The sequence below is a fragment of the Colletotrichum destructivum genome, chromosome 2 (genome assembly GCF_034447905.1).
Source record: "Colletotrichum destructivum chromosome 2, complete sequence".
Classification (NCBI taxonomy): domain Eukaryota; kingdom Fungi; phylum Ascomycota; class Sordariomycetes; order Glomerellales; family Glomerellaceae; genus Colletotrichum; species Colletotrichum destructivum.
The window spans coordinates 415559-429981 of NC_085897.1; the positions used below are offsets into that span (position 1 = coordinate 415559).

The 14423-nt window shown below is 57.3% G+C and overlaps 5 protein-coding genes across 5 annotated transcripts; all 5 read right to left on the reverse strand.

The window, feature by feature from the left end:
* Positions 1-2194: 2194 nt before the first annotated feature.
* On the reverse strand, positions 2195-4133 carry CDEST_02311 (Putative AAA+ ATPase domain, ATPase, AAA-type, core, nucleic acid-binding protein). Its single transcript, XM_062918470.1, has 4 exons — positions 3614-4133; positions 3117-3532; positions 2430-3064; positions 2195-2376 (listed from the first exon to the last, which is right to left on the reverse strand). Exons 1-4 carry the CDS (start codon positions 3925-3927, stop codon positions 2356-2358), a joined length of 1386 nt encoding a protein of 461 aa, XP_062774521.1. The 5' UTR covers positions 3928-4133; the 3' UTR covers positions 2195-2355.
* A 200-nt stretch (positions 4134-4333) lies between these two features.
* CDEST_02312 (uncharacterized protein) lies at positions 4334-5687 on the reverse strand. Its single transcript, XM_062918471.1, has 3 exons — positions 5030-5687; positions 4718-4882; positions 4334-4630 (listed from the first exon to the last, which is right to left on the reverse strand). The coding sequence occupies exons 1-3, from the start codon at positions 5365-5367 to the stop codon at positions 4576-4578; spliced, it is 558 nt and encodes a 185-aa protein (XP_062774522.1). The 5' UTR covers positions 5368-5687; the 3' UTR covers positions 4334-4575.
* A 654-nt stretch (positions 5688-6341) lies between these two features.
* On the reverse strand, positions 6342-7367 carry CDEST_02313 (Putative large ribosomal subunit protein uL10, bacterial type; the record flags this gene model as incomplete). The annotated part of the gene is made up of 1 exon (XM_062918472.1): positions 6342-7367. The coding sequence occupies one exon, from the start codon at positions 7365-7367 to the stop codon at positions 6342-6344; it is 1026 nt and encodes a 341-aa protein (XP_062774523.1).
* Positions 7368-8129: 762 nt separating this feature from the next.
* CDEST_02314 (Putative Zinc finger, MYND-type) lies at positions 8130-11193 on the reverse strand (the record flags this gene model as incomplete). The annotated part of the gene is made up of 3 exons (XM_062918473.1): positions 8130-9274; positions 9372-10518; positions 10768-11193. The coding sequence occupies 3 exons, from the start codon at positions 11191-11193 to the stop codon at positions 8130-8132; spliced, it is 2718 nt and encodes a 905-aa protein (XP_062774524.1).
* Positions 11194-12049: 856 nt separating this feature from the next.
* CDEST_02315 (uncharacterized protein) lies at positions 12050-13672 on the reverse strand (the record flags this gene model as incomplete). The annotated part of the gene is made up of 1 exon (XM_062918474.1): positions 12050-13672. One exon carries the CDS (start codon positions 13670-13672, stop codon positions 12050-12052), a length of 1623 nt encoding a protein of 540 aa, XP_062774525.1.
* Positions 13673-14423: the final 751 nt, after the last annotated feature.

The window sequence follows — 14423 nt, forward strand, 5'->3', positions numbered from 1 at the left end:
CGGCAGCCAAGAAGAGAGGCGACGTCAACAGGAGGCAGAACAGGATCTCGAAAGTGATGAAATGGCTGTGTCCGATGCTGGCCCGGTCACACAAGAACGGGGCAAGTATACGCCCAATAATCCAGACCGGCCAAACAACGAACAAACAGCCAAGCAATTAAAACCACCAAGAACCCGTCGTGAGATGTCGTTGGTCCGCGCCTACGGAGAGGACCAAAGCCACGACGGCCAAGGGAAAGCGGGGATTGGGGGCTATATTTGCCCTTCCCCTGCGTCTTAATTGCCGGGCACACACACACACACACAAACATGCACACCACCCCTGAGCCAGGTCTGCCATCCATGATACTGGCTCTGAGGGGGGGGGGGGGGGGAACAGCGTCATCTCGGCGTCGTCGAATTGCCGTTGTCACTCTGACCGTTGCGAGAACCTTTCCCCAACGGCCGCTGATCCATCATGCCTCCTCGTGTCTTGCCGGCACGAGGGAGCGTGGCTGAGTGGCTCAGCCAGTAGGCGATCGACGGTGCCAGCGACGCAGCTTTGCTTCATTCGCTCCTACACAGCACTTTCCCCTGGGCAGCTAGCTGGCCGTGGTTCAATCTTCGTCGAATGTGCCCCGTCGCTGGGCATGCCAATAATAGACAGACTGCCATGGCGATCTCGCCTTGAACGATTCCAAGTACCAGACGGACATGGGAATCGGACAACCCGCGACAGAAACGATCAACAGCATCTCAGCTCGGCCAGGGAGACGCATGACAGCAACCATCACCGCGGGAAATTACCCGCCCATAAACCGGACCCAAGCCAGGACGGCAGATGGGGGCCTGCCGCGGGATAGACTTCTCGATCGGGCGGGGCCGATGTTGTCTCACCTCGTACGGACGGCTCTCATCTGGACAACTTTTTTCCATGGAAAGATGAGGGGGTGATACCGTGAGAAAGAGGTACAGTAAAAGTAAGCTTCTCACTGCGCCATCAGCCGCGGTGGCGTCATCGTCCAACTCTCCACTCCCCCCCGGCTGACGGTCCGCGCCCTCGGTAACATTTCCGTCCTCCTTGGCCTATTTCATCAACGTGACACCTTGACAACCAACCTGCATAGAGCCGAACAGACAGAAACAACGGCCAGGTGGAAGCAGTTGATGTTCAAAGGCCCACTAGAGAGTGTAGGAAGACGACCTCACGACAAGCCGGATGTCGGTCGGCGCAGGGCAAAGAGAACTCGCCCCCCCCACAATGTCACCTCAGCCCTCTTGCCGCCTCTTTCTTCAGACACTCCATCATCGCCAATAAAACACCCCAAATTCGAAGAGGTTACCGATATCAGGGGCCCAGACAAGAAGGAAAAACCACGAAAAGGAGCACGCTAGGACATGACTTCCGTCTTGAGATCCCCCTGTCGCCTTTGATGCCCCCCCTTGCCCCTTCGAAGCGACCCCAGAAGAGGCAGAGATCGACCTCTGGAGAAGAGGAGGAAAAAAGAAGAAATCAAGGTCCAACTTGCTAGCCTCCGGAGACACATTTGGCGCGCCACCAATGAAACTTCAGAGACGGCATGTTGCATGGCAGGATGCCATACCCATGTTTAGGGGACCCTGGGTTTTTTGGTACCGATCACATAATTGCCACAGTATAGCTCAACGCGGCTCCCAGTTCCTAGCTCACAGGCGAGTGACGTTCGTCTTCGTGGCCTCCTGAAAGCCATTGATTCTTGCCGTTGGGCTTGGTCGAAGTGGAAGCCTCAAAGCCCAGGACAATCAATATGGCGAGTACGTAACGGCTTATCGACTACGGCCACTCGGCATTCGTTTTCTGCAGCGATCTTAAAAGACCATGCAGACCATTCTGGCTTGCAAGCACGATTGTCCTCAGCTCGACAGGGAACGTTACCCAAACGCAGCTAGCTAGCTACCTTGGATGCATATACATCAGGAGGGTTCCTGGCAGCTCATCGATCACTTCTTCGCGAGAAGCGGAGCCAAAAGTGCGTGCCATGAGCGCCTCTCGAGAAGTAGATCCTTGTAGACCATCGTCCCTGTCTGGCGACATACCACTCGTTCGTGGACCTTGAGACGGCGCACGCTTGACTTCACGCTGTGTTGCCACTTGGCAAGAGGCCTCACTTGCGCTCGGGCAAACGACTCAAACGACTGACTCGTGGATGATCCTCACACGCATACTTCGTTTGCTGGTCTCGACAACCTTGCTTTCCATTCCTATAGGGCCGCTCAAGTGTCCGTGGTAATCGTACAAAGTTGTTGTCTATCGCATTCGACTCCTCTATGCATTCCCAATCCCGCCAGAAGCAATAGCCCCGGATACCCAGCGGCGTCACCCGATATTCGAATGGATCAAGCGTAGAAGTTGACCGTCTGGAATGGGTCAGTATATGGACAACCAAAGGGTGGGTACCGATGAGACTTACGTCCTTCTTCTTGGCTTGCACCTCGGCAATAGCGTCCACGTAGTGTTCGTGACTGATCTTGTTCTTGCCCATCCGCAGAGCAATCATGCCGGCCTCGACACAGACAGCCTTGAGCATGGCACCTCCAAACTCGTCCGTACTGCGGGCCAACTCGCCCCAGTTGACGGCGGGGTCAACCTTCATCTTGCGAGAGTGAATCTTGAGAATCTGGGCGCGAGCCTCCTCGTTCGGCAGGGGGAACTCGATCTTTCGGTCGAGACGACCGGAACGGAGAAGCGCGGGATCCAAGACGTCGACACGGTTCGTGGCGGCCAGAACCTTGATACGGTCGTCTGATGCGAAACCGTCGAGCTGGTTGAGGAGCTCAAGCATGGTTCGCTGTACTTCTCTGTCACCGCTCTTCTCGCTGTCGAAACGCTTCGTGCCGACGGCGTCCAGCTCGTCGATAAAGATGATGGCGGGCGCCTTCTCCTTGGCGAGGGCGAAGCAGTCGCGCACGAGCTTGGCGCCGTCGCCGATGAACATCTGCACCAGTTGGGGGCCGGCCAGCTTGAGGAAAGTGGCGTCGGTTTGCGCTGCGCAGGCTCGGGCCAGGAGCGTCTTTCCGGTTCCGGGGGGGCCGTACATCAAAGCGCCTGTAGAGAGTCAGTAACCGGAGGACTGTCCGCGTTGCGTCGCCAAACGTACCCTTTGGCGCCTTGATGCCAATCTTCTTGAATCTCTCCGCTTCCTTCATGGGCCAGACAATGGCCTCGACCAGCTCCTCAATCTGCTTGTCCAGACCGCCGACATCTGTGTACTTCTCCGTCGGCTTCTCGTCCACCTCCATGGCCTTGACTCTGCTGTCGTACTCAGCCGGGAGCGTATCGAGGATGAGGTACGAGTCCTTGTTGACACCGATAAGGTCACCAGGCTTCAGGGTCGTGGGGTCGACCAGGCCGATAAGCGGGAGGAAGATGGTTTGTCTCGTCGACGTCTTGATGACAGCGGACTTGCCCACACGGGTGGCATCCAGATCGATGTTGGCGCCCTCTTCCAACGACTCGGCAGTCGGGTCGAGATCAAGAAGTTCGACGACGTTGCCGACAAGGTAAGGTAATTGCCTGTGGGAGTGGAGCGTCAGTCAGTCAGTTGATCGATTTCGTCATCGGACGCCGGGTGGACGAAGGGGAGGGGTATCATACCGGTTGTTGGCGATCTTGTCGTGGTTCTCCTTGATCTTCTCCCCCATGGTGGCCTTCTCATGGGTCAGCCGTTGCAGCTCGCTGCGCATGATCCTTGAGTCGTTCTCGAGCAGGCGTTTGCGGGTCTGGATGTCCTGGGTGCTAAGGTTCAAGATCTCGTCATCGAGGATGTCCTCCTCTTCCTCGGCATCCTTCATGTCCGCATCGCCCTCGCCGGTAGGCTTCTTGTTGTCCTTGTTGTCCTTGTCGCCATCGTCCCTCTTGTCGTTCTTGTCGTGACGATCGAGGTCGTCGAGCTCTTCAAGGGTCGACATGGTGGCGGGGGGTCGGAAGCTGTGGAGGGTATTAAAGGTAAAGGGTCGTCAAGCGTGCAATTGGCCGGGTCTCTATCGTCAACACGTGAGGGGGTGGGGGATGGTGATGGATCGGGGTTGGGTGCCGTTTTTCTTCGTGGTGGGTTGGTGATGGGAACAGAAGGGGACAGCTTCGGAGCTGCGTAGTTGAGGTATGGGCAGTGAGGCTCGAGCTAGACCTCAAGGCAAGCAACAGTCGCGCGTAATCAGCCTGGTGTTGCCCTGTGCGCCCGGTAGCCACCGCTTGCCGGAAGCGCTAGGAGGAAAGTCCGACCGGATCCGGTTACAGTGTTGAAAGTGGCAGACGTGGTACTCGACACTGTGCCCTAAGACCAAGAGACCATCCATCTTACACCATGTTCAACACGTCGTGTTCTGGCATACAAATAAAACTGGCATATATCCTCGTTCATTCTGCATTCATGATTCTTAACGTTTCATTTACAAGAACAAGTAACACATCTGTCGGGCCGCAAAGCCTAAAGCCGGGACGGCGAGAGAAGACACTCCCAGACTGATTAAAAGGGTATATGATATGCAGAACAACAGTCATTAAGCCACGCCCTCGCCGTCTCACAGCATACCTCCCGAGACTCTCGTCATAAGGTCTCATTCGTCATCCAGAATCCGGCTGGCTAACGAGCCGATAATGGGAACCTCAAATCTGCAAGCTGTCAGTGCTTGCGCCAAGCAACATGCGTTTGTGTGTGTATGTGTGTGTGTGTCATGCTATGCAAAAGTTGCAACATACCTATCGAGCGTGTCCGCATCCTGATACGCCTTCAAGGCCAGCCAAATGATGATGAACAAGTCGCCAATGAAGAAGAACCAGCTGAGGAACTTGGACCACGAGAGGAACACCAGGTGAAAGATCATGATGGCCGTAAATAGCAGCGAGGACTGCCATGCATGAAACCTGTTTAGTGTCAGCGGTATTTCGAACTCTAGCAGACGGAGCGTATCGATAGTTCCAAGCGCATAGCCTCGAAGGGTGACCTCAATGCAATGGCCCGGCGACCGACGTCCACGTCAACCTCCGTCTCCACCTCCGCGTCCAACATACCTGACATAATCGCTATTCCGCTCCCCAATCAGCAGCAGTATTGCTCCCAGCGGCGGCAGAGCCAGGTACGCCAGCGCGGCCTCGTAGTCCAGCCTGATGCCCAGGCTCGTGTCGAACTCGCTCACGCCCTCGCGGTGCGCGTCCGCCGCCGGGTAGGAGCCGGGCAGGGTCGGCTGCCACCCGCGCTGAGGCTGGGGATGCTGTAGCGGCGGCGGCGACGGCTGGCCGTAGGGCGAGAAGGGTCTTCGGAAATCGGCAGAGGCACGAGGCGATGCGAGGGGAGGGGAGAGGGCTCGTTCGCGCTCCGGCGGGGAGGACTGGTAGGGAGCGAAGTCCATGGTCGTGGGTGACAGTTCGTGGTCTGTTTAGGGAAGGGGGGCCGAGTGGGGAAGCCGAAAAGGAGGGCGATTGAAAGGGTCGAGTCGTGCGCACGAGTGTGTGGATGGGTGTTGGGAGCTTCTTGCGGGAGATGTTGTTGTTATTGCTGTTGCTGTGTTGTCGCTTTTGGGGAATCGAGGACGAACGTGGAGGAGTGGTACGTACGTCAGCTGGAGGAATTGAAGAGCTCAGAAACGCGCAATGCCTTCCATGGCGTCAGGTAGTTTACCCCGACGTACCGCCTGGAGCTGATAGGCAGTATCCGCAAACTGCAGTGGAACAACACCGCTGGAGACACTCGCTCCAGGCCCAAATTAGGGGTCTTTTTCTCCTGCACCGACGGCACGTTCATGCAGGCCGCCGGCAGCGGTCACTGTTAGTGCAAGTGTCGTCCGCCCCACAATTTGCCGGCCCGGTCGATGTCAGACCGGGGCACCTCACAATTTGACACTTCTGGTCATTGGGAGCTGTCTTCAGCACTGGCTCCTGAAAGCATGATCATTTTATCAGACCCCGAGTTGCAAGACTGTATCAAAGGGGTTACGTAGTTGAGGCAAACAGTGCCTTCTCGTACCTGACAATTAACATACGCTCATCTGAAATCCCATGCCAGTAACACTGCCCCGAATGCCACGCTCACTTCAGGTTGTTGGAGCTGGTGGCTGTGGATACATCCACAGATCCTCACTCACACTTATCTTTGTCGAGTGGTGTCTCCCAACTCTTAGTAACTTAAGATGCAGAGAGCTAGATGTCCATCAATTTCCAGAGAATTGAATCCCAAGACCAACCAACCAACCAACACACACGGGTGAACACAGATGCTTACTCGACCCCGCTGCCGTGAACAAACAGTTTAGCTCTATAGTAGAGATCCGCATCCCTGATAATACAGACTAGTACAGCCCTATCATACAACCCCCTCCCAAAAACTCTACTCGCTCTTCGTCTCGCCATCGGCCTTCGCCTCGCCCTCCTTGCCCTCGTCCTCCAACTGCGTCCTCCGGCCCTCCAAGGCCAGCCAAAGGCTCTTGCTGCCGCCCTCGAGGGCCGTCGTGAGACCCAGACCCGCGCTCTGGAGCAGGTAAACGAGCTGCGCGCGCAGGCCCTCGAGGCCGCCCTCGATGCCGCCGACCCACTTGACGCCCTCGACGTCGAACACATCGCCATCAATGCGGCCGCCGACGAGCAGCAGCTTCTGCAGCGCGGACTGGCAAAGCGGGTCGTAGTAGCCGGGGTTCTTCTTGCGCGTCGGCGCGGGGAAGTCGGGCGGGCTCGGCGAAAGCACCCTCAGCGCCGCGGCCAGGTGCGCGGGCGAGACGGCTGGGAAGACGAGAGCCGCCGTAGGGCCGCACAGCAGCGGCGAGATCTGGGCGTAGGCCGAGTCCTCGGGGGGCTGGAAGTCCTTCATAGCCTCGTAGGCGGCCATGCTGAGGTCGTGCACGAGGGGGCCCCGCGGGCCCGTCTGCACGCCGGCCTTGGCCTTGGCGGTCTCCGGGTCGTAGAACTCGGCCAGCTTGAGGGCGACGTTGAACATGCGCGTGCGCAACACCTGGAGGTGGACGTCGCGGCCATCGACGGCGGCGCCCTCGGGCGAGGCGGCGGCGAGTGCGGCGTTGAGCTCGCGGCGGAGCGAGGACCACTCGTCGGCCGTGAGGTTGCTGTGCTGGAAGAAGAGGATCAGGGGCGTCGTGCGGAGAAGCGACGTGTAGGTGCGGATGAGCTGCGACTTGCGCGTTTCGGGGGGGCGAGCCGAGGGGGGCTTCGTCGGCGGGACGTAGTCGGCGGGCAGACGGAGGGACGACGGGTGGCTCGGGGCAGCCGGGGCGGCAAAGCGAGCGGTCGAGGTCGAGAGGTATCGTACCACGGGGAGAGAAGAAGAAGGAGAAGCCGAGGGGGAAGATGCCGTTGCCAGCCTGCGCAGGGCGCGCGCGGCCTGTTGTGGTAACCGAGGTGGCATTCTGCGAGAGGAGGAGGATCTGTCAGCATGATTTACGGTCTGAGGGTCTTTGATAGCCAAAGCTATTTGCGTCCCTGGGGCTTGCGGGGGTGGAGTCATACGTGTCTGATATGCAGGAGTCGGTCTGCCAGAGAGTCCTGCTGCGTGAAAGGAGGGAAATGCACCTGGAGATGGAAAAAGTCGATGGAGCGAGAGCTTCTTTCCCGAGCTTCAATCTGGGGACAAATTTCATGTGGTCCGTGCGCAGCATCCAATCCTCATTGACCAATCATATTTATGCATGTTCATCGCATTTATCCTCTTAACCAAATGTCCGAATGTACTCACTCACTCACTTACATTTATCTTACCTTCATCTCACTGTCAAACCCTTAACAATCTGGGCACTTACTATCTGAAGTCTGAGGCGGTACCACTTGACTTGCCAATACCAGCCCCAGTAATATTGAACTCTGGATGAACTACCATCTTATACCAAGTGGCTATCTACTGAAGGCGAACGTCGCACGAATCCTGACTCCAAGCCGTTCATTCAATCGATCAACTGTCCAGCTATCGAACCCCCCCCCCCCCCCATCATAGGCCATGCTTCAGAATCCTCGACGCTTCACCTTTCTCTCCTTGGTCTCATGTTCAATTACAGTTGAATCGACATGAGCCTTGCTTTTCAATCAAAACCCGATCCGTCGCCTCGAGTGGCTTCCAAGCAAAAATAAACCACGCAGCCGTCCATAGAAAACCCAACCTGTCATCACTCCTTCATCACTTCTTCGACTTCAAAAGGCTCGAAACGTGAGCTCGGATCTTTTCCATGCACTCTTTGGAGTTGGACGACGTCAGATACGCGCCGATCGCCACCCAGATCTGGGCCTCCTCCGTCGACATGCGCATGATGCACTCGGACGCGGCCTCGGGCTCCATCATCCTGCGGAGCTGCGTCAGCGAACTGCCCGGGCGGTCGCCGAACACGCGGTCGCATTGCTTGTAGAAGATGTCGATGTGCGCCGGCGCGATGCCGCTGTGCGCGAGCCACGCCCTCTCCATCTTGCGGAACTCGTCCGCCGAGTGTGACGCGCCGACGCCAAAGTGCTTGGCCGCGCGGCCGCCGAGGACCTTGACCGAGTCGAAGGGCGTGCCGCGCTGGCTGTGCTTCCGGAGGCGGTCGACCCAGAGCGCCGCGAGCCGCAGCGTCTCGGACCCGGCGCGGAGCGACTTGTGCCGCGCGACGAGCTCGTCCTTGATGATGACGTCGTAGGTGCGACGGTCCATCCAGATGTTCTCGTAGACGTCGCACTCCTCCCGGCTGTTGGTCACGCCGAAGCAGAACTCGTGCGAGTAGGGGTTCGGGTCGATCACGAGGTACTGCCGGAAGACGTCCTGCTCGCGGAGGCGGTTCGTGATGTCTTGCAGGATGCGGTCCGAGATCGCCATGACGGCGGCCGCCTTTTCGTGGAACTTTTCCTCCGTGAGGCGCGGCACCTGCCACGCGCCCTTGATGGTCGGGTGGTGGATGCTAAAGTACGTCTTGATGCACTCGGCCCAGGTGAAGGACACCGTGTCGCGGCACGCCACGAGGCCCTTCTGTTCGGCCGGGAACCAGTGGGGGGGCATGCTTCTCAGCACCGTCGACGAGATGCAGCTGGCGTGTCTGGACTTGATGAAGGCGGCGAAGGGCAGCACGATGTCTTTGAAGCCGAACTTGGCGCCGAGGAGGTCGATGATGTAGATGTCATCCGGGTTCGAGCCCTTGAGGCGGCAGTTGAGAACTGGATGGGGCCAGAACATGGGGTCTTTGCCCTTGGCAATCTGGAGCTGGAGGCCCTCACGGCACATGTTGGCCGCGAGGCTCGTGATGCTGTTGGCGTTGCGGATGTAGACTTCGGTCTCAACGATCATATCGCAGTGGGCTGCCAGGGGGGGGGGTCAGAGGGGTTAGCTTTCATCTAAGCAATGTCTGTATATCGTTCTCAAGAGAGTGAAGGAAAATAAGGAGAAGAAACTCACGGCCGATGGTCTCCTGGATGATGGGCTGAAGGTGGTAGTAGAGGTTATTGCCCGCATCCCAGGCCATGACCTTGCCAATGTCGTTCTCCGACTTGTGCGAGAGGAATGACTGGCCGAGGGGGAACACCTGCTGACCGACCCAGTAGTTGGCGTTGTGCACTCCCGGAGAGACGGCCATGCGCGGCACACCGCGGCGGTCGATCTTGTCGCTGATCCGATTCTGGACCTGGTTCACGGCGCGGATCTGGACGCTGACGCAGTCGACGGCCATGCCCGAGTAGGTCGAGGCCATGAACTTGGAGGCGACGCCCTTGAGGAGGAAGACGGCGCGGAGGAAGCGCTTGCGGCGCTGGCAGTCGTCATAGTGGTCGGCCCAGTCGTCCTTCTGGCACTTCTTGGAGCAGTACATGCGGCGGAGGTCCGGGGAGAAGCTGGAGTAGCAGCCGTGGCAGTAGAACATGCGTTTGCCGTGGGCCTCGCCGGTGCCGCCGCGCTCGATGCCGCACTTGACGCAGTTGTCGCGGACGAGGGCCTCGCCCATGCCGCTGGCGCTCGCCTGGTCCCGGCGGTGCTCGAGGTCGGCGTCGGCGTCGCGGCGGCCGCGGTGGATCCAGCGGGCGTACTTGAGCCAGTCGTTGCGGTTGATGTAGGCCTCGCCAGGGCAGGGCTCGCCATCCTCGCTGACGGGGCACTTGTGGCCGGGGGCGAGGTCGATCTGGTCTCTGTCGATGGGCGCGATCTGGGAGACGGCGAGCTGGCCGAGGAGCTGGGCGAAGACGCAGCGGATGGAGCGATCGCAGCGCTCCCAGAGAGAGAAGGCGAAGCGGGCGGCCCACCAGTACTCGTGGGCGTTCTTGTCCGCCGACGCGGCGATGACGCTCTCGATGCACGAGTTGGCCAAGGGCCACAGAGCGAGGGCGAAGCGGCGGTCGTGGTCAGCGGCGGCCTCAGGGTCCTTGAAGCCCCAGTCGTCGTCCAAGACGCTGGGCAGGGCGACAAAGAGCCGGTCGACGGGGTCGCCGCGCATCTTATCGTAGCGCGTGGCGCGGTCGAAGTAGTCGGGGAGGCCGTCCTGCCAGAGAATGTAGTCGAGTTCGCGGAGGTTCTTTTGAGTCTCCTCGTCGAGTATGTCGGGGTCTCTTCGTTCCTGAGGGGAAATCGAGAGTCAGCGATGAGAAGCGAGATTAGAACGGGAGACGAAAAGGAGAAGAGACAAGAGGCGGTGAAAACAAGAGGAGACGAGACGAGAAGGAAATGAGGCGAGGGGAGATGAGAGTGAACGGAGATGAAAAGGAGAGAAGAAAAAAAATGGGAGGAGGTGAGAGGAAAAGCAGAGAAGAGCCAGAGTGACAGGAGACGAAAACGACAAGGGATGAGACGATGAGATGAGCCGTACCTTTGAGCCCGAGACGTCGATGAGACGCAAGAGGTGGTCCTTGTCGGTCGACGGGAAGAAGGACTTGTTGTTCGAGTCGTAGAGGCCGTTGGACGCCATCCCGTATGCTCTGACGAAGTGGTTGATGGCGAATGGCGGCTTCGAGGGGACGAGGAGGTATGTGATGAAGGTGACGAGGTCGGTGAGAGGGAAGAGGGAAACGCCCGGCGCGTGGAGGGTGAAGCGAAAAACGTCGCGTCCCTGCCGTTGTTGGTTGTTTGTTCGGATGGCGGCGGAGACGAGAAACTCGATCTCGACAGAGTTGCCGTCGCGTTGCTGCTCGTTGCTGAATACGCGCTGGACGGGCGAGAAGAGCTCGACGGCGTCTTCACCTTGGCCCGAGGTCGTGGGCGCCGCTTTGGGCGAGAAGCCCTCTATCTTGGGCATTTTCTTCTCTCTTTTTATGTCTTGTTTTTTATGTCCTGTCTTTTCCCTCTCGTCCCCCCTCTGCTGTTCTTTTCCCTTGGGATGTTCGACTTTCGGCTTTCGACTCTCGAGTTTCAATTATTCTTTTTTTCTTTCCAAGTGAAGAGTCAGTCTCTATACTTTGAATAGCAGAATTCGGATCTTTGCATCATAGCTCTCTGAAACAGAACACTTACGATACTTGGAAGCCACCGGTTTGGATGAGACGAGATTGGAGAAGGTGGTTTTGTTTTTTCGAAGCCTCAAAGACTTTGGTTTATGCGGCAGAAAAGAAGTAAGAGAAAGAGGTCAAGGGATACCTGGCCCTTGTGAAGAGAGACGGAAGGCCAGAGGCAGAATTCCTAGTGATCGAGAGGCTACGGGCAACAAGCGGACACTAATGGAGCTCACGAGTGCTCACCAGGACTAGACAGACTGTCGAATATCTCCTTGTTTCCATCCTTGTTACAGGCCAGCCTGTGTTTCTTTTCAGTCTCAACTTTGTTCTCACTTCGTTGTACTCACGTATAAGGACTAACACCAGGTTGAATGACATTCATGTCTGTGTTTCGAGGATCGAGATACGGGGATGAGAAACAGGAAGGGAAATATGAAGTCTTTATGACAGCAATCAGCAGAGAGCAGCTGGGACTGTTTCAAAAGAAGCCAGCAAGTTTGCGGCCAACAAGCTGACAACTCACATTCAATAACAATGACACAAACAACCGTCCTACGGCAAGATAGATCGGAGAAGAGAGAGCGGACAGAAGCCAATTCCATAGGTGGCAACTAGGAGAGAATCCAACAAATGCCGTTTCGTCTCTAGACCAATGACACATCAATGCTCCAGAGACAAGTCCACACCAGGTGCTCTCGGCTGGTTGGGCCACCAGGAGGCCATATACCGCCCAACGCCCTCGTACAAGTCGACTTCCGGAGCGACACTTGCTCGTTTCTCATCGTCCTCTTTCTCATCCTCCTCGCCGTTATCTCCGCGCCTGGCCTCGTTCCTAGCTTCCATGTCAGCGGTCTCGAGATCGGCGACGAAGGGGCCCTTACACTCCGCCCACGGCCGGAACCTGTCCCACCACAGCATCCACATCCGGTCCTGCGCGTTCTGGTCGGCGTCCCGGAGGGCCACGTACCCGCGGCCATACGCCTCGCGGTAGACGCCGATGACGATCTTGTACGTCGCCGCTGTCGCCGCCGCCGCGCCAGACGCGTCCCAGTCCCACGGGTACGCCTCGGTGGCGACCTGCCTCCGGCGCCAGACGTCAAGGCGCATCATCGCACGGAACATGAGGTCCCGCGCCGTGTCCGTCTCTGAACTGTGCTGGTAGAACGAAGGCTCACCGTGACGGTCCGCTGAACCCTGCGAAGTAAGTGAAGTAGGCAGGCCATCGTTGGTGACCTTGGGATCCCGCGCCAACCCCTCACCCTTGAACTTTTCGGCCGCCATGTCCAGCACGCCCTCGACCCAGAAGCACTTCGTCAGGACCCCCTTGCTGTCGACGACGGAGGAGATGTACTCCGCCATCGCCCGAACCACGGGCGGTGACGTCGCGAACGCGACGAAGGCGCTCCGGTGCAGCCCCGCGGCCTCGAACGCGAAGATGAGCTCCCTCAGCAGGTGGTAGTCTGATTCGAGGTCGACGGGCGCGAGAAGGAGCACCGGAAGGTTCTCAACGCCGACCCCTCCTCCAGTATACCGGCATGCTTCCTTGGAGCACCCGTCGAAGCCGCACCAGCGCCACTCCGTGTCCGGACGCCTGCCGCCCGAGGCGGCGGTGTTGCGGTCGTGGTAGGTCATCTGGACCCCGCGGCGCCGGAGGAGCATCCGGTAGTAATTCTCCAGGGGCTTGTCGTGGACAAAACGGCTGGACGCATGCTGCATCTCGGGAGTTGACTGTTGACAGGAATCGCTGCCGACAGTTGTATCGGATGCCTTGTCTGTGGTCGCCGAGGGAGGGGGTTCCTGGGAGCTTTGCTCGGATGCCGTTGAAAAATCGGCCGGCTGAAGAGACATTCTGCTTGCCGAAGCTTCTGTGCTTTCTTGACTGAAGTTCTGGGCGATGGAATTGTCCAAGGTTCCTGATGTTGTCAACTTAGGCTCCCAGAGGCGCGACTGCTCGCTGTCAGGGGATGTCAAAAAGGGGTTTACGCTGGATGATATGGACGGTATCGTCGAAGTAGGGATTGCGGCTCGACACAGCACACCATCGAGGTGCTTGGGTTTGGGCCTTATCTTTTCCGGAGCCTGATCGGAAATACCTTCCGAGGGATCGGTGTCTGAGATGTCGAAGGAGCCATCGGGGTCGTCTACGTCTGAGCAGCTGCTGGATAGGGGAGAACCCGGGTCCTTGGGGACGGGATGGGGTGTGCCGAAAAGCTCGCTGTCCGTGTTCTCGCGGAGGTCGGAGACACCGGGAATGACTAGATGGCCATCGTAAAATTGTGCCATGTTGAGTGGAACAACTCTGGTTACTAGTAGAGAGTGTAGAATATCTTGAAGACGCCAGTCAGCTGAGTAAGTGAAGTAGTATGAGTTTCGGGGGGTTGCCTAGAATGTGAGAGATGTTATGTATTGATGGAATCTCTTGTTGCCGTGTAATTGAACATATCCCAGAAGTAGGTCAACAAGCCTGAAGTCCAAGTGAACATGGGTGGTGGGTGACTCGGAGTTCATTGTGTTGATGTCGATGGTTTACAAACAATATATCAGGGCAACCAATGTTCTGAATCAAGAACCACCAGACCCATACAGCTCTATGTAGTTCTCCAAACAAAGCTGCTTTGAAGCTAATTTGTATGAGAGTCAAGATAAACAAGTCTGGTCTCCTCATCGCCAAAGCTGATGTAGGAATGAAGGAGAATGATATTACGTTTGATGTTCTGCGGAACGCTTACGTACTCACCCTGCATCAATTTGAACAGCACCGACCGATATGACAAAGAAATATGTAAAAAATGACAGTAATATGTATAATAATTGCAAGCAAATTCTAGGTAAGAGAGTAGTTATGCTGGCCCACAAATGACTCTTTTCCTTGATCCCATCTATGTAAAAATGTCTTTACGCTACAAATCAGGGACTCAAACTGTCGGCTTCTTATCTTTTACTGCTTCGCTCATGGAGCGAATGCTAGACTAGAGCACCACAGAAGAAACAGACAAAAGGACAAGAGCAAGAAGTACCGGATACATGCAGTGTC